The sequence below is a fragment of the Leucoraja erinacea genome, chromosome 16 (assembly GCF_028641065.1).
Source record: "Leucoraja erinacea ecotype New England chromosome 16, Leri_hhj_1, whole genome shotgun sequence".
NCBI classification, from domain to species: domain Eukaryota; kingdom Metazoa; phylum Chordata; class Chondrichthyes; order Rajiformes; family Rajidae; genus Leucoraja; species Leucoraja erinaceus.
The window spans coordinates 7410131-7429275 of NC_073392.1; the positions used below are offsets into that span (position 1 = coordinate 7410131).

At 38.9% G+C, this 19145-nt stretch overlaps 1 protein-coding gene across 2 annotated transcripts in view; it reads right to left on the minus strand.

Moving 5' to 3' along the window:
- Window positions 1-19145, minus strand: part of lrig1 (leucine-rich repeats and immunoglobulin-like domains 1) — a 65217-nt gene that overhangs the window by 11583 nt on the left and 34489 nt on the right. For both annotated transcript variants that reach the window (XM_055647629.1, XM_055647630.1), the window contains exons 3-10: window positions 18592-18666; window positions 16104-16241; window positions 14915-15058; window positions 13182-13325; window positions 12289-12432; window positions 10525-10668; window positions 3714-3794; window positions 810-881 (exon numbers count right to left, since the gene is read on the minus strand). In XM_055647629.1, the coding sequence (XP_055503604.1) occupies window positions 810-881; window positions 3714-3794; window positions 10525-10668; window positions 12289-12432; window positions 13182-13325; window positions 14915-15058; window positions 16104-16241; window positions 18592-18666 (942 nt within the window). The remainder of the gene's footprint in view (window positions 1-809; window positions 882-3713; window positions 3795-10524; window positions 10669-12288; window positions 12433-13181; window positions 13326-14914; window positions 15059-16103; window positions 16242-18591; window positions 18667-19145) is intronic.

The window sequence follows — 19145 nt, forward strand, 5'->3', positions numbered from 1 at the left end:
GTAACCCCCTCCTCTTCGGTACCCCACACCACCATGCCCCCCCACACACACACACAAAAAAGCCGGTAGAACAAATTTATTCGTAATATTGAACCTGTAAATTAACTTGAAATTGTACCAATATTTGATAAATTCATCTCCTTTCAGAAACTACCCCATAAAGTACATCATTTAGATTTATAAATATAAAAGGACGATAAAGAATGTAATTTCCCTCCTGGGATAAATAAAGTTCTATCGTATTGTATCGTAGTCAGAACTTAACAGAAAGGAGATTTAAAAAATGGAATTAATTCACACTGGTTATTTTATATCAAGGCATGGGGGAAAAAAACATTTAAAATAGTAAAATCAGGAACATAATACCACACAATACTGGGTTCCCAAAGTTACAAGACAATGAGATCATTACAATTTTTGTGCAAGTCTAAATATTTTTAATTTTCAGAACAAACAAGAAGCCTAGCAAGATTTCCAAGGATCTCTCGAGATCAGCAAGAAATATTGAGTAATTATTTATTATTGGGGGAAAAAATAATGAAATTGGAGTAGCAATATTAAGATATTGAAGGGTGCGTCTGTGCGTGTGTTAAATTCAAAGTTATTCAGAGATTGGATTTTTCCTTTAATGCCTTAAGGGCAAAACAAAAATAGGGCCAAAGTTTAAGCAGCCTATTACGAGAAAGCAGCAGATGGCCTCTGAAAATGCAACTTCTTCTCAGTTTACAAAGAGCTATTAAATTGCGAGCCGCCTCCTAAAGCAGCCACTCTTGGCAAACTGCTAATTCAATATACTATTGGATACTCACAGGTGTTCAAGGGCCTCCAGCCCCACAAAAGCTTTTTTGGCCACAGATTTGATCTTGTTTCCAAACAGTGTCCTACAGTTTTCAAACAAATAAATGGAAAAAGAAATTGAACAATTAGTCATGCCAAATCAGGTAATGAAACAATAAGACGTTTGATGGGGGAAGGGGGGGGCTATGCTGCTCTGTACAAACAAAATAATGAATTGCAAATACAAAATCAAACTTAGTTTGATCACATTATATACAGTTTCAACTACTTAAAGAAATGAGCTTAGTAAAATAAAACTGTCCAATAAACAGCAACATAACGAGTATGATTGAATGCACCGACAGCTGCAAGCTCCAGCATTACACTGGACAGAGCTTGTATAGTTCCAAACCCCTCGGCCACATTCACTGCCTTTTGCATTACTTCCTGTACTTGCATGCCTTTCTCAAGCACCCTAGAAACACTAAACTCACAATCTAACTACATCCTGTAAACCGGCAAAAACAAGTGAGACTTTGTCGTGGAACTATTTTAAGCTGTATAATTGTGTTGGAATGCTGGGATCACATGGATTCATACACCCCCCCCCCCAGTGAAACAAAGTCTCCCTTTTCTGGAAATAATTTCAAACTGCCCTGATTGGCACAGGTAATTTTTCCCCAGCCTGTAGATAGTTGGCTGCTTCAAGTATGAATGCAGTAAAAGTGCGAGAATTTTGACCTCCTGCGTCTCAACTCACAAGTGAGTTTTTTTTTAAATCTTACATCCAGTGTATTCATACAAGAACCATATTCAATATTCTTGCATGTACACGCAAGTGTAATCAACACCGAAAGAACGCCAGAAGTATTTTCGTGAATGCAAGATAAACAGTAAAAATATTACAAATATTACAATTAAATGGCATATAATGATTACAATTGCAAATATCAATCCCGAAAAAAAAACACATATTGGGGATTCCAACGGCCAATGTTTTTCTCTGATTGATATAACATTTTGGCTCCATTCTTCCAGCAATATTGCTAATATTGTTGGCTGGTAGTTAATTTCATAAAACAATTTGCACTGGATGTTTAACAAACAAATTGCTTCATCATGGATGTAACTACTGCTAATTAGCCTACTACAAACGATTACTGCCCCCCTCTACCTCAAGGAAACCATCTTCATTGCAGTTCCCAAGGAAAATGACTTCCCCACATCTATATCACTCTTCAGGACAACCTATACCCCATGCAAGTTGTACAGTGGAAAAATAGTTCCACGGAGGATGCCATCGTCCTTGCAATACATTCAGCTCAGATCCATCTTGACAATAAAAACACCTACATCAGGATGCTATTCAGTGACAACAGCCTGCAACGCCATAATACTGAATAAACTTATTTGTAAACTCTTGGTCTTTGGACTTCCATCTACTACTTTGCTCTTGACCACCTGAACCTATAGAGAGGGGTGAACACCACCTAGTCCAACACATAAGCTTGTCACTTCCTTCCATCCATCCCATGTTCAAGACATGCATCAGGAAGGCTGAAGCATTGTTAAGGATGCCTGCCACCCCGACTATTCCCTTCTTTCTCTTCTACTTTCTGGGAGAAAATACAAGGGCTTGAAAACGTGAACGTCTTGACTTAAAAATAGTTCCCCACTGCTATCAAACTTCTGACCAATTCACTTCTTTCTCATCCCCTTCCCAGGGACACCACCACATTCTCTTACTCCAAACTCTGCCTTATTTGGTTCTTCCGTTGTTGAGTGGCTTTTTTTTTTTTTTTTTTGCACGACTTCAGATTGCACTATAATCCTGGGCACCATAAGTTCGTAAATTAAAGCAACAAAATTAGGCCATTCGGTTCATCAAGTCTACACAGAAATCAACCATGGCTAATCTATCTTTGCCAATTTCAATTTGTCATTGTACTTAGCATTGTATCCATCGCTATCATGTACAGTGTGTATTCTACGAACTTCACAAGGAATTTGATTGCACCTTTATGTATATGACAATATAATAACTTGACTCGATTAGGACTCAGATTTAAATATGAAGTTTTAATTTTGAGCCATGACTGCATACTTTTGTCATGTCAGATGCAAGTTATGACGAGACATTGTAGAGTTGGTTGCTTGAAAGTAGGTGTGAGGTATGAGGTGGGGAGCATCGAAAGTACAGTGGTTGGAACTGAAAATGTTGCAAGATGACGGAGGCTGAATTATTGAAAACTGTAGGGATTTGTTCACTGGGTTGTACAGGGCACAACCTCCACAGAACTCATTCCACTCACTAGAAAAAGTGACACAATCAGTTTTTTGTGTTGGAGGCAAACATGTTTTTTTTTGTGTTGGTAAAAATATGGAGAAATACATTGGATGTAGTGCACTTTGAATCACAGCTTTACTTGGATGGTCATAACGATTTCAACGTGAGGGAATCATACTGGGATTTAACTGCAGGTAGTGTTTTGTAATCTATGTTTTCCAGATCCTATCTAAATTGGAGCTCTTCTCATTTCAGACACCTAATTTCTGGACTATTCTTACCACCTTCCACAACATAAATCCTTTGACTCTGATATAACTAAATTAAACTCTCAACACCTTTGCTCTTCAAAATTGCCTTTTTAATTGTTTTTCTTCCAGAGTTAAGAGTGTCATTGATAAAAATGTTGGATTGTAAAATTTAAGTCCCGTAATCTAATAAGTGTTTTGGCATAGAAAGTGTGTAAATAACTGAAATGATTAGATAAAATGAACAGAATTAATAATGGTTGCAGCTCATCACATCCTTAATCCGTGCATAAAGATGGCCCTAATTTCCTATTCAGAGCACATGCACACAAACAATGGCTGTATGGAAATAACCTTTTTAAGCATGCAGTTTGGTCGACTTCAAAAGATGAGATACTCACAGCTTGCTTAGACTATCCAAGCCAGAAAAGGCCCCATTTGTATCTTCTATTATCCCCGAGATTTCATTATTGTCCACTTCCCTATAGGGAAAAAAATAAATGCAATCAATTTTCCAGTCTTGCTCATTTGCATTATGAAAGGTAAAGAGGGAGAGGAAAGGTGGCCTTTAGTTCACTGCATTATAAAATGATGGATCACTTCTTATGTCTAAAGATATTCTGCATCAAAAGCTAATCTTCTCCAACCAATTCTCTTTTAAAAAAAACTGCTAATCATTTTTGTTCTGATACCAGACAACACTATTCCTTGAATCATGTTTTTTCTATAAATTGATGGTTATCATCTTGGGATTTAAAAACCACTGTTAAATCCACTACCCAAATAATATGTGATACATCCAGCTTTTTGAATTTCAACACAGAACTATTTTCTACATCAAACTGTCTGTTATTACAACAACTGCTTTAATTAATTCATTTCATTTCCCACACAGAACTATGCCAAAACATAGTTGGGGAAAATGTCAAATTGTTTGTTGGGAGAATAAATAGCAGTGAACACCATCTGTTGTAAAACCATCAATATAATGAGAATAGTGTTACTTTTCAGTTATTATCTTAGACTTTTTTTTAAAGAATCAATTTATTCCTGTACTATATCACAAATGTAAGTCGCTACCAACAGCCCAGTTTGCAAAAGAAAGTTGCTACCGCTGGAACTATGTGCTAGTTCCTTTGCTCCCCTAAGGGGACTTTGTTACCTCTCCTATCATTATTGCGTGCACTAATCCCTGATAATAAAGAATCCTGCTACTCCCCAAAATATTTCACTTTGGAAATACAGGATAGAAAATAGGAACAGTACTAGACCACTCAATCCTTTGAGACTGTTCCACCATTCAATGAAATGATGATCGATCCTACCTCGATTACTTTGTTCACTTTTTTCCCCACTTCTCTTGAACATCTTGTGTCCTGGGGCAATATATTCAGCAACTTGACTTCCACAGCTTTCTGTGATGCAGAATTCTACAACTTCACCTGTCTTCTCAACCTTACATCCTAAAACTATAACCCCCAGCTCTCGCCATTCCCCATATCCCCCTAGAGAAATATCCTTCCTGTATCCAGCCTGTTTAATTCTGAACTTTGTATGTTTCAATTTGATTTTTTTCTCATTCTTTTGACTCACAGTGAATACAAGTTTAATAGATCTAATCTCCTCATCCAACAGTCCCGCAATCTCAGCAATCAATCTGGTGAACATCAGCTGCACACCCCGAGTGGCAAGTTTATAATTTCTCAATTAAGAAACGAAAGCTGCACACAAAACTCCAGGTGTGGTCTCACCAGGACCCTGTGTAATTATAAGGCATCTTTACTCCCTGTACTCAAAACCTCTTGATTTTCAAAATGCTTGCTGAGCCGGCATATTTATTTTTTAATGACAGGTGTAGAAGGACAGCCAGATCCCATTACACATCAACGTTTCTCAACAAACGTTGCATCCCCGTTTCCAATGTTGAACCATTTATGCGTTATATTGTATCTGCCTTATGCGTTATATTGTATCTGCCATGTATTTACCCGTTCTCTCAAGTTTAACTAGCTTTAAAGCCTCTTTACAGCTTTCTCTCAACTCCACCCATGTTTAAAAATCATATTTGGATCCTGCATCAAACAGGTTTTATTATTTTAAATATATAGTTTTAAATTGTCTTTAACACTGAATACTAAACAATGCCAATACTGCACACACTGCATGCTTTTCCAATTGAAAAGAACGGGTGAATTGAAAGAAAAAAGGGCTCTCTCAAACCAGCAAAACCTTTGATTTCAGCTCTTTTTATATTTACTTCCTTTTTCTTCCAGGCTTCACTGGCAATTTCCTATTCTTTCTGGCTGGCTGGGCCTGAATGCCTGCTGGCTTGTTAATCATTGCTGTGTGAAGGCCCCAAGGCTTGACCTCTATTTGAATAGCTATGCATTTCAGCAGTTTCACACTCTCTGAAAGCTCGTCAATCCTCAGCAACAATGGAACCATAATTAAAGCATGCTCATTTCTCTTTCACCAGGTGCAAGCCCCTATGAGCCTCTTGCTTTATTTAATTAGAATTCTCCGCATAGAGTAGAAAGCTTCAACATTCTGCCAATTGGTCATTCAAAATACCAACAAAAACCGCACTGAAAACTAGACGGTTTCAGAAAAGATCAAGTAAACGTCTGTCTTACATCTTCAAGCTAGCAGCTCAACATAAAGGGGTCTTTGGCACAGAAAAGGTGGTGGCTGCACAGATCCTTTATGTGCCTTTCTTCCAACAAAATCATGACTGAAGATTTGGCAACAGCCCAAAAACTAAAACAGATTTCAAAATCTATTTGTTAATAGCTACCAACAACTAAACCACTTTTGTCTTACATAATAAGAAGTCTAGAGAATGCCAGACTATGCAATTTTATTGTCTGTTAATGTTCCCAAATCATGGTAGATCTCGGAGACTAAACACAAGTATATGATAGTACAGTTAGTTTAAGACACTCAGTACTTTCACACTTTTACATGTGTTCCCATGCATTTCCGGACCTTTATGTAAATTACGTTTTGTATTTCAGGATTGAAATTAGCACATTGGAAATAACATTTGCACAATAAAGTAACTTGAACCCTGTTTCTAAAGGAAACATCTTTTATTGCAGCTATTTGTTCTCAATTTGTTAAGATGCTCTTGAAGTAGTACAATGAGACACTGCTATACCATCCCCTGCCAAATTCCCATGGATGGCTTCCTATTAAAGCACCATTCAGGATCTGGTGTGAGAAACAACAGGACCTGGGAGGCTGCATGAACGTTTGAATTCTCGCATTTGAATCTCCAAAATAAATTCAGAATTATGGTTCACTTATTATCTTCCTTTTTTGTTCACTCTCCCAAAAACATAAATACATGACTTCAGAACATCCCATAGCGCTTGATAGCCAATAATGTCCTTATTGAGAGGCTGTCACCATAAGAAAATGGAAACTTATGTGGGAATCCCTGCTCATGGGTGATAATAGGTGCAGGAGTAGGCCATTCGGCCCTTCGAGCTTGCACCGCCATTCAATATGATCATGGCTGATCATCCAACTTGGTATCCTGTACCTGCCTTCTCTCCATACCCCCTGATCCCTTTAGTCACAAGGGCCACATCTAACTCCCTCTCAAATATAGCCAATGAACTAGCCTCAACTAACTTCTGTGGCAGAGAATTCCAGAGATTCACCACTCTCTGTGTGAAAAATGTTCTCCTCATCTCGGTCCTAAAAGATTTCCCCCTTATCCTTAAACTGTGACCCCTTGTTCTGGACTTCCCCAACATCAGGCACAATCTTCCTGCATCGAGCCTGTCCAACCGCTTAAGAATTTTGTAAGTCTCTATAAGATCCCCCCTCAATATTCTAAATTCTTGCGAGTACTAGCCGAGTCTATCCAGTCTTTCTTCATATGAAAGTCCTGCCATCCCAGGAATCAGTCTGGTGAACCTTCTCTGTACTCCCTCTATGGCAAGAATGTCTTTCCTCATATTAGACCAAAACTGTACGCAATACTCCAGGTGTGGTCTCACCAAGACCCTGTACAACTGCAGAAACTGGACCTGTGGAAGCAGCGCTCCCTCTCTATAATGGGGGAAAATTTGGTCATCAGGTGTGAGGTGCTCTTGGGGCTGCTGTACTTAGCGCAAGTGTGGTCTGCCCCTCCCTGCTACGCCACGGGATCACCTGGGCCGTCTTCCTCTTCATCTGGGGGTCGAAGATAGATGGGCCACAATGCACAAGTTGGCAGACAATAGTGGTAAAAGCGTGCCCAACGTCGTTCTCGCCCTGATGGCCACCTTCGTGCGAGGCTGCATCATGCAGAGCATCGAGCCAAGGCACGTGGGCACCAAGTGTCACTACCTGCTGAGGTTCAACCTGTCCCCAGGAGCACTCTATACTACACAAGAACCTCAGCCAGAACTGTGTGCTCAAATCTCTAAAGGAATTTGCAACTAGCTGATATTGAACTGAGAGTTTAATTACCTAGCCAAAACTGACACATCATTTAGTTATCCAAAAGGACAATGCAAAGGATGACACCTCCATGCTTGTAGAGGTGTAGCAAAGCAGGACCATATTAAATCAGGAGTCACAAGAGACTACAGATGCTGTATCTGGAGCAATATACAAACAGCTGTTTGAACTCAGTGCGTCAGAGGCATCTGTGAAGGTTGAGGGATGGTTGAAATTACATTCCGATTCAACGTCGACCATGCCTCATCTTCACAGATGCAGCTTGACCTGCCAAGTTCCTGCAGCTGTTTGTTTTGTTCACATTAACTCAGTCTTTGCAAGAACTAAAAGTCAGTTAACTAATTATTCTGCACAGTGATGTGGCAGGAATCGAGCAGTTGCATCACATCTCCAGTGATCTGGGGTCAAGCCTTACCTCTGGTGTTGTGTGCAGTTTGCACGCTCTCCCTGCAATTGAGTGGACTTCCCCGGGACCAGTGGTTGGTAACCTTGTTCTGCATAGGGGCCAGGACCCATGTCTGTGAGCGGATGGCGGGCCACATCTGTTGCCATAGTGTGACACTAGTTCTTGTTTTTCGCATTAGTTTTAATGTGTTTTTCAATTAGTTTTCTGCAGTTCCAGGTCGCCTCGCCTGCCCCGGGACTGACTGTAGCGCCCAGGTCACCTGCGTGCCCCGGGATGAGCTGCAGTTCCCAGATCAGATTGTGTCCCCGGGACTGGCTGCAGTTCCCAGTTCTCGAAAACAAATTTGAAAAAAAAATACGCCTGCGGGCCAGATGATTTTGGGTTATGGGCCGGATCAATTACTATTCTGTGGGGATCAGGGACTGTTCTGTGAACTGGCATAGAACTGATGGGAAGTTCTGATCAATCAGAAGGAAAAATGAAAAGAAAACATTTGTGACACAAAATTGAACTTACTGATTGTTAATTTGACATTTGCTTTTAGACTACTCATTAGATTTTTTTTTAAACTGGCATCTGCACTGTGACTTACGCAATCTCAGGATGCCTTGTGGTGCATTAGAGATAAAGTATTTTTTTGTGGTCAGTGGGCTGGGTCATCTCCTAATAGCTTGTGGCCACGATGTTCACCACTTGTTAACCATGTGAGTCTGGCAAACTTTGCCAGGCCATTGCATATTCTACGGCAAGTGGGGTGGAACATCACACAAGGACTGGAAATCACTTTCCATGTTTCACAGGTAAATCACATGGAAACTTTATGCATTGTCGCTTTGGTGTGGAATGGCATCATAGCCACCTCCACTCCATATAAATGATGCAGTTGATTTCCTGGTCAGTTATCTGGAATGATGCAAGAGACTGAGACTAGTGAAACATTGTTTTAAATTCCAGCCGAAATGAGGGGGAAATTTCAGCCTTCAGTTAATTATTTAATCCAAACACTTCTGCTTTGTTGGCTGGTATTTTGAGCGCTAAAAGTTATATGAGAAATGTTGCCAAATTGACCCCCCAAGTATTCTCAGAGACAGAGACCCCAAGAAAGACTAGGTCTCGGTCAATTCAAGAGCTCTAAACAAGTTACCTGTCAAATTGCACCACACAAAATCTCAGCAGAGCTGGATCAGTGAATGACCTAGCCCAGTGAATGGCCAGCAGCCAGGCTTGTTACACCAAGGAGAGCAATGAAAGATTCTCTCTCAGTAACAGGACTGTGACAGGACTCAATGAATAGGCTGTCAGCAAACGCCCAGCACAGCAGCTAGCAGGCTAATCCAGCCACCTTTCACTATAATATGGCTATTACCATTGGTTAGTCAATTCACTCCATTGTTATTGTGTATGGAAACGTGGAAGACAATTATTTACATAGCAAATCCCACAACCAGTAAAGGGGTTCATTTGTTTTTGTGGCCACAGTTGAGGGCAGAAATTTATTTCAGTCAGACAAACCCGCCTTTCAAAAGTCAGGCTAAAGAATCATTACACCAAACTAGACAGCTAGATTAATGCTCAGTTGAATGTTTGATCTAAGATTGTTTGACAGTTCTACGTAGAACTGCCAGCATTTCTCAGTTTAAGTGCAGCCAAGTTCAGGCCTCCCACAAGAATGCACTGGCCGAATTCCACCTGTAATTTCCAGGCTGATCTCTGCAGCTGAATTCCCCCAGAGCTCATTCCCTGCTAGTTACACAGAGAATCTGCTCTCAGATGCTGCGCCAAGAAAGGACATTTTATAGCTGCAAGAAGAGGCAAGCGTAAGACGTTACCATTTGGTTTAAAAGTTATGTGCTAATCGTACTACCTTTAATTATCTTAAACTGTTGTTAATTTTATTTTTACTTTAATGGTTTGACTTTAGAGCTTCTGAATGTTAGAAACATTGACATCTCTGACAGATAGAGCTGAGTTTATAACTTTGCATTTGTCGAGGTTTTATTTTTGTTTAGGAAATTTTAATGAATAAACCCTGTTCCGGCACATTCACATGGCCCAATTCGGCTGCGCCCATGTCGTGACACCGCTCAGGGCCCCAATACTCAAGCTGCATTTAGCTAGCATGATTACAGTATCCAGACATAGGTAGGTAAGCAGTATTGGCACATTTCAGCAATGATTTTAGGCAGTGTTACTTACCAAGACTCAATTCCTATATTTACAAATGCACTCAACTCCAGAACACAGCACTGGTATATATAATAGTTGTCAAAGTATGCTGCAAACTATACCATGGATAATACACAGTGAAATCAATTTTGTTTATATCTCACAGTGCAACTGATTTTAGTACTCACAATACTTGTAGATTTCTTAATCCTTTAAAAGCTCCATCTGCAATATAATTTATTGAGTTGTGGCTTAGGCGCAGAATCTGCAGTCCACTCAGTCCCGCTAAGTTTCCTTCATCCAATCTCATTAGATTGTTGTGTGAAAGATTCCTGTGAAAAAATGAAGAGACTTTGAAACTGGGGTAAAAAAAATTTAAAAAAATCACATTGCTGTTAGATTAAAATGCTGGAGAAACTCAGCGGGTGAGGCAGCATCTAAAGAGCTACGGAATAGGTCCTATTGCAGTTATCATTTACACATTCCCAGTTGAGGACCATCACAGCTTTCACTATCAGGAGCTCCTCAGATTGCAGAGGCTGAAGATAATTTGGCATTCTAAAGGGACTGTCCCACTGCGGCGACCTAATTCGCGAGTTCAGACGAGTTTGCCCTCAACTCATACTCGAAGCCTGGTCGACATGAGGTCCTAGGAGGTGTTTGTAACTCTCCTTTATGTACTCAAGGCTAGGTTGTGGCGTATTTTTCAACATGCTGAAAAATGCCTGTGAGTAAAAAATGGCCGACATGGAAAAAACATTTTGATATTATTTTACTCATGGATTTAGTCTTTATTAAATGTTTAAACTTTATTAAACACCCCCCCCCCCCCACAGGACTTACCGAACTGTGCCAGCCGTCTATTACATTCCTGTTCATCGCGGGTGTGAATTTCAGACAGAGCTCCCCCGCTTTCCCTGGCCCCCGCCTTTGCGTTCTGTGGTGTGTGTGAGGGTGTTTGTGGGGGCGGTTGTGTGGGGGCGTTGTTTGTGGGGGCGGTGTGTGTGTGTGTGTGTGTGTATCCGGCTCGCTGTTTCATCGCTGACGGTCGATCCAGTTCGAGGTTTTTCAGGCGTCCCCTCGAGCTTGAAGGTTGAAGACAGTCGCTGAAAAGTCACGTCAGTGGGCGGGCCCTTTACAACACAGTCTTACCAAGATCAACAAAACAATGTCAGACGCCCAGGTTCGATCATGACTGTAGGCCAGCATTTAATTCTCAGCATGAAATTTTCCAAAGGTAGAGTTGCTACCTTACAGCGGCAGAGACCCAGGTTCGATCGTGACTAGGGACTAGGGACTAGGAACCATGCTTGTCTGTACAGATATCTCACTGTGACCTGCGTTGGTTTTCTCTGGGATAGCCGGTTTCCTCCCACACTTCAAGGACGTACAGGTTTGTAGGTTAATTGGCTTGGTATAATTGTAAATTGTAAGTGTGTGTAGGATAGTGTTAATGTGCGGAAATTGCTGATTGGCGTGGACTCGCTGGGCCGAAGGGCCTGTTTTCACACTGTATCTCTAAACTAAATAGTAAACTGACCAATAAGATCTGCTACAAAAGTTTATAACACATTATGTTCAGTTACAGGTGTTATCTGTTTGCACGTTCTCCCTGTGACCACATGGGTTTTCTCTAGGTGCTCCGGTTTCCTTTTACATTGCAAAAACATGCAGGTTTGTAGGTTAATTAGCTTCTGTAAATGCCTCTAGTGTGTAAGTATGCAAAAGTGGGATAACATAGGACTAGTGTGAACAGGTGATCAAAGGTTGGCATAGACTCGGTGGGCCAAAGGCCCTGTTTTGGAGCTGCTTCTCTAAACTAAACTAAAACAGACCTTGGATGTTCTCAGGACCACCCACTATAATGAACTAGACAAAATCAATTACATTTGGGAATGTGGACCAATATGACAACACAGCCATGTTAAAAACAAGTGCCTCATACAACTTACAGTTCTACCAGCTTCTGGCAGAATCCCCAAGCATCAGGGTTTATTCGAGAGATGCTGTTGTAGCTCAAGAAAAGCTGCTGCAGGGAAGACAGTCCATAAAGCCAGCCGCTTGTCACTTCATTCAAGATGTTGTTATCCAAATGCCTAGAAACGATTCAAGATTTGTTAAATTATCTTCTACCATGTATGGTAGCACAAACAACATTTTTAAAACGTAAAATGTGTTAGTTTGTTTTGAAGGAAATTCTAAAAGGTCAATCGTATTTCAACATTTGAGACTGGTGACTAGAAAACCGAATACAGTGCATATTTGAAAAATTAAAATGAGCAACACGAGAAGATATGGCCTAAAGCCTAGTGTCTATCTTCAACATAACCGCGGTTCAATTACAATCTACAAACAGCTCCCATTTTGCCTTGCATCAACTCAGAAAGGTCCAAGAACTGGGGCTTTTATTACCACTATGACATTGAAGTGTTTGATATTAACGGTAAATTAAACTGGAGGTATTCACAGTATCCGTCAGATGCTCTCTGACATAAATATAAGGACAGTATATGTACATTTATCTATCCTCAAGAATGACAAACTACTTCTTAGACTGATCACCACACTTTGATAACAATAACACATTTATTCATATGCAGGTGCACACGAGGATGAGGAAAAGGGATGAATGGAGAGATAATGTACACTCTCATAATATAACTGTATTCCTAAATAGCCTTAAGCTTTTGAATTATTTTTGAGGCTTGGGTTACTGGCACAGCCAGTATTTATTGCCCATCCCCAATTGTCCTTGAGGTGGTAGTGGCAAGCTGCCTTCTTGAACCGCTCCAGTCAATGTTATCCATCTAATCAACTGTGACATTATTCCTTAAAAGTGACTTACAGAACTTGCATCTTGGCAAGACCCCAAAAGGCTCCATCCATGAGCTTGCTGATGTTATTCCGCTGCAGCTTAAGGACTTCCAAGCTGTCTAGTCCATGAAATGTTAGCCCATCGATGAGATGTATCTTGTTCCGGTTCAGTTCACTGGAACATGATACACAAAATCTCAGTTTAAACCTGCTTCCACTGGCCACTGCCCTACTTTGAAGAGACTGGCAGCTCCCAAAGTAACTGATCTATTTTCAAAAGAGGCATTATCTTCTTCAGTGTCTCTTCAGAGTTTAATTATCAAGGCTGCACAGACTTAAAAGAACAAATAGTCTTTGTCCTTCACCCGTGTCGTTGATCAAAATGCTCAGTCTTGAAATTTGATTCCCTGGATGGCATTTTCAAACAAGTAAACTGACCAATAAGATCTGACACAAATGTTTATGCCACACTACAATGTTCAGTTTCCATGAAAATGTCCAACAGAATATTTATCTTTATTTTGCCCAAAATTCCAAAAAGGTCCCCTTCAGTTCTAATTTTCATCTGTCATGACAAAACATCCATGCACCATACTGTGATCATTACTAAAATTAGCGTATTCATTCCACAAAAATAGATTAACATTTTAACGTTTGTGTTTTACAAATTGATGAGCAAAAACAGGAGAAAAAATAGTAAAACTCAAAATTCATATTCACACTTGCAATCTCATTTGTTTTCCCATCAATGATAGTAAGACAACACAGCTATGACAATTAATTTAGAAAATGTACCTACACCATTTGCATTTGGAATAAGGACCGAAAACCTACACTGCATTATTTCATTATCTTTTCGTGGGAAAATAAACTGCTTAAATAACACCCATATGCTATTAGATTAGTCAAAATACTTTAATCCAACCGCCTATGAAACTATTTGGGTGCAGATATGTTAAAACTGTAAATGGTATCAAGTTGCCAAGCACAACTCCCCAATAAAATGTATTTGTGAGTTATCCAGTGACTCAATAGATTCATACACTTGTAAAAGCTGTATGTCGAAGCATGTGACTCACGATCTATATAGTTTATTAACATTATATTTAAACGGTTTCTGCATTTGATACCACACTAATACTTAAAATTAAATAATTAATGTTATGAAAGAATGAAATTCAGTAACCATCAAAATAGTTGATCACAAAGAGTGGAACTCAGTTTTGACATTTCTGCATCATGCCAGTAAAATCTTGCCAAATAGTGTTTTAGTAAAATTTTATGTTGATTAGTTATTTTGCTGCACGCATCAAAGAAAGCAAATTGACATAATAAAACGATTCCATTTATAAGGAATATTAAATAATCCAACTGGAATGACCTTCCTACAGCACAACAAATAGACAAACACTGGGCAAATATTTAAACTAAAAAATTCAATTATTCTGTTTTTCACTAACATTCATTGCGTCAAATGCAGGCAAAAATGCTGGAGAAACTCAGCGGGTGAGGCAGCATCTATGGAGCAAAGGAATAGGTGACGTTTCGGGTCAAGACCCTTCTTCAGACATAGTTCATTGTGTAAATGTGTCACTGCTTTGCTGCTAGCCACAAATTCTGGGATATGTTCCGTACTGTATCTTTGGCAAACTATACTGGCATATTATGCACTGGAAGTGTGAAGAATTACACCCTTAATTAGGCAACCTGTGCAACAATCCCAGGCAAATTACTAATTAAAAAAGTTCTGAAAAAAGTACTCACAGTTGAACCAAATGTGGTAGCTTGAAGACCTTGACAGGCAGGTGCGAAATTCGATTTTTGCTTAGCCGAAGAACTTGTAAGGTACTCGACAAATTATCAAATGTGCCAGGTTCCACAATATTTATTCGGTTATTACCCAGATATCTACAAGAATGTAGATTTGCAGATTACAATCAGCCCCACCAGAAACAGAGAGATTATACAGATATAAACCATAGTAGAGAACATTTATTTTAGTGTCATATTTAATGCTGTTTTATTCTACAACAAAATCAATTAGAATCACATCTGTGAACAAAAAAAAATAATTGTATTTAACAAAGGATGTTTTTTTTTTAAACAAAGAGCTAGTGAATCATTAAGTTATTATGAAATAAATGTCAGATTGCCAAATGTTATCTTCAGACAATTTTGTTTCTAACAATCTAACTAACCAAAAAGGTTTAAAGCACAGAGGGTGCATCATAGAAGACTTGCTGACTATACAGAGAAGAAACTGCTCTCCTCTCTTCTAAAGCTCCCGTTTCTCCCACTGCTTCACATATTTATCTTTCCAGCAAATCTTAATTATATTAAAAACCAATACATTTTAAACTGCAGGTTGAATGCCCACTCTAGCACCAAATACATTTGGATTCATACTACAGTATAATTCTGAGTACTGTAGTGTTGGGAATAGCACCTTCTAGGTGAGACATTGAGGAGTGGCCTGGATGTCTTCTCAATTGGATGTAATAATTTGCACGGTATTTGTTCAAAGTGAGAATTATCTTTAGTGCCCTACTTAATATTTATATTTTAACATTTCCTCAAGGGATTATCCAATTATTATATTGCTTACCACATTTATAAAACATCAGAAAAGTCATTCAAGTGGCTAGGTTTACAAAGCTACAGGCCGTCAAATTACAGAACCAGTCCAATCACCCTTCTCTTGACAGCACATAGGTGCGATGCCCTTTCTGTGCTATAATTCTCAGGTCTACAAAATAAATACATTTCACACCAACTCAAATCTGTGGTTTTAACTGAGGCAGAACAGAGTGCCAACCTACTTTCAAAAGCAGGCTGGTCATTGAAATGTAAACAAGGAATTAAACTGCACCATTGATTTTGTTTCTTAATAGATGAAACAGAAACTGCTCTCTTTACCCTTAAGTTTGTTTTAAACATAGAATACAATACTTACAAGTCTTTAAGTTTGAGATGCTGTGGAAAACAATTATTTCGGATTTCAGTTATTTCATTGTAGGATAGGTCCAATGTTTCTAGGGACTCATAAAGCTTCAAATGATTTGCCTCAATAGTGCGGATTTTGTTGTGATGCCTGTGAAAGGAAAAAATAAGTGAAAAAAAATCACTCAAGATACTGGTGATTCGGATGAGGATGGGGGGTGGAGAGACAGGAAGACAAAAGTGGACAACACTTGTGTGCATCCATGTGTACGAATAAACATGTGCACACCAATGTCCATATAGCAGAGCCCAGTCTTTAATTATCCGGGACCATTTTAACACTGGACCAAGATCTAACTTCGTCAAGCATCAACATAGTAGTCGGGGAGTGTAACGGCCAACTCGATGTTACACAGGCCATTTTCACTCCTAAACAAGAATTTGCAATCAGCATGACTGTAGACAAGGATAAGGAGGGTCAAAGAAAATCATGACCCACCCATCTAACTTTTTGATTATATTTATAAAAAAGGTTTAAATTCACATCTCTATTGACTGAGGAAGGAATTTGTGACTTCCAGTAGGCCCACGCGAGAAAACAGCCAGCCATCTGATTCATCGCAAGCAATACCAACAATCATAAACGAATACGTTAAAAAACGCACAAAACACAAAATCAAACTACATGGAAAGTTTCTCATTTGGGAAATTTGGAGAAATGTTAAATTCATTGAAAAGTCAACGACTTCCTTTCAAATAAATATAATTAATTCAGGATATAAATGAAATTGTTAGAAGTGCAATTCATTTAGATGAACGGATCTCAATCACATCTGAGGTGATTATATGTGTTGTATTGAACTTTGACTGGAGCATATTTCTTGTTGGGGAATGTCTACAGGCTCAGATCAAACATACTGATCACACTTATGTCACAATTTATTTTAAAATCAATATACTCCATTCAAGGGCAGGTCAATTGCTTTGATTCCGACTGTTCCACTTGAAAGATTTAGCATAATTCAATAATGCTGCCTGCAAAGGATTTTTAATGACAGGTCTAATAAAATATCAACGCATACACACTGGCAAAGTAATAGTATTGACTGCTGCACTCTGTAAAAACAGAATATCCACTCAAATAAATACTTATTTAAGTAAAGTAAGACAGCTGTCAAAAAAATAATCCCTTCGCCTGGAAACCAAATTTAATAAGACATTGAATTTATTGACTTTTAAAAAGGCCCATACTTCATTTGAGTGAACACCAAGAATGTTGGCTGCTTCACCACAGGCCAGGCAGTGTTTTGAAAGAAAGTGGAGGTATGCAAACCAGATAAAATTGAAATGTTTGCCTTATTACATCAAGAAATGGTAAGGGATCTTGAATGAGATGCAATAAGAAGTTTTGCAAACTTCTGAACTCTGCTCATCCCAAAAATAAAGCTCATACATGGAGATTGTACTCCTATTGGTGGGAGCCCGATTGCAACTCGGAGTGAAGGAAAATCCATGACATGGAAAAAATCAAGATTTTGCTATGAAGGAGAATGAGCTACAGTGAAACAAGGTTATGGAATGGAATTGAAGAGATTGTTCCGAGAGTTTGCATAGTCTCAATGGGCCAAACTGCTGCAGAATCATAATGAAATATGAATACGAATGTGGCTGGAATGGCGGCTTAGTTTCCTCATGGACAAAGTTTGGTCTGCCCCAACATGGGATTTACAAAGTTATTCTGGGACTCTAGCTTGATTCAGAATTTGAGCTGGTCCAAAATTCTATCTAATCTGGAAGGCTATCCATCTTCTAGACTAGCTAATGATTAAAAAAAAAGATGCAGGTAAGAATGAAAACATTAGTATTAATCATGCACAAAATGAATCAGTATAAAAAAAGCTCACTTAAAAATGAAACTGAATTTAATTTCCTGTTGAAAAGACTGTACATCCTATAATTCAAATTAAAATAGCAGAATGAAACAAAAATCATTCAAATATTCAGCCGGCCAGGAAGCACCAATGATGGGAAAAAAAGTGACTTTTCGGGTCGAGACCCTTCTTCAGACTGAATGAGAGTCTTGACCCAAAACGTCGCCCATTCCTTCTCTTCAAAAATGCTGCTTCCCACTGCACTACTCCAGCTTTTTGTGTCTATCTTCAGTTTGAACCAGTCGGGATCGAACTCGGATCTCCAACGCTGCAAGCGCTGTAAGGCAGCAACTCTACCATTGTGACAATGTGCCGCACACAAAGGCTAATTGGAAGGATTTTCGACCTGCCATGGTTTTGGTAAAGGATTTTCATCTTGAAAAGTTGCCCTGCTTTCTCAGTCCATAATGCTGTTTGGTCTGCAGTGTTTACAGCATTTTCTTTCTAATTACCAGCAATTGCATTTTTTTTTATTTTACTGACAGCTTCAAGTGAAATAATGCAATGAATAACTGAAATGTTCAGTAATGTTAGAACATAACTAACTCAGTTCAACGCAAGATAACTTACAGATATAGATGGACCAGGTGGGCTGAAGCAAGTTCCATCTCGGGGATCGCAGTCAACTCATTATGATCAAGCCGCCTGCAAAGGTTAATAAATGCATAATTAAAGTATAATTATATTCTCTACTTTATACATCTCACTACAAATGCTACCTCATTATACAGTGCGTGCGCATGCGCATATGTACACATACATGCACGGAAGGAGCAAGGGCAAAAAGCAACGTGTAATTTGCCAGAAACAGAATTTAGCTTCATCTCTTGTGCAATTATTCTTCAACAAGATTACAAACTGATCCTTTTATTACTCCATATACAAAAGGTCTTCTGCAAATTTTAATGTGTAAACTATTTCAAAACTACAAATAAACTTAGAATCCCAGTATCTGATGTCGAGTTGATATAGCTTTCTACTTGTAAATAGTGACTTTACTAAAACAGTTTTAATTTAAAAGTTACATTTTTAAAATAAACTGTCAATGTGAAAATTAATTTATTAGATCTAGTAAATAGAGGACAGAAAACATATTTTCAGTAAAAATACACATGGAAGAATGT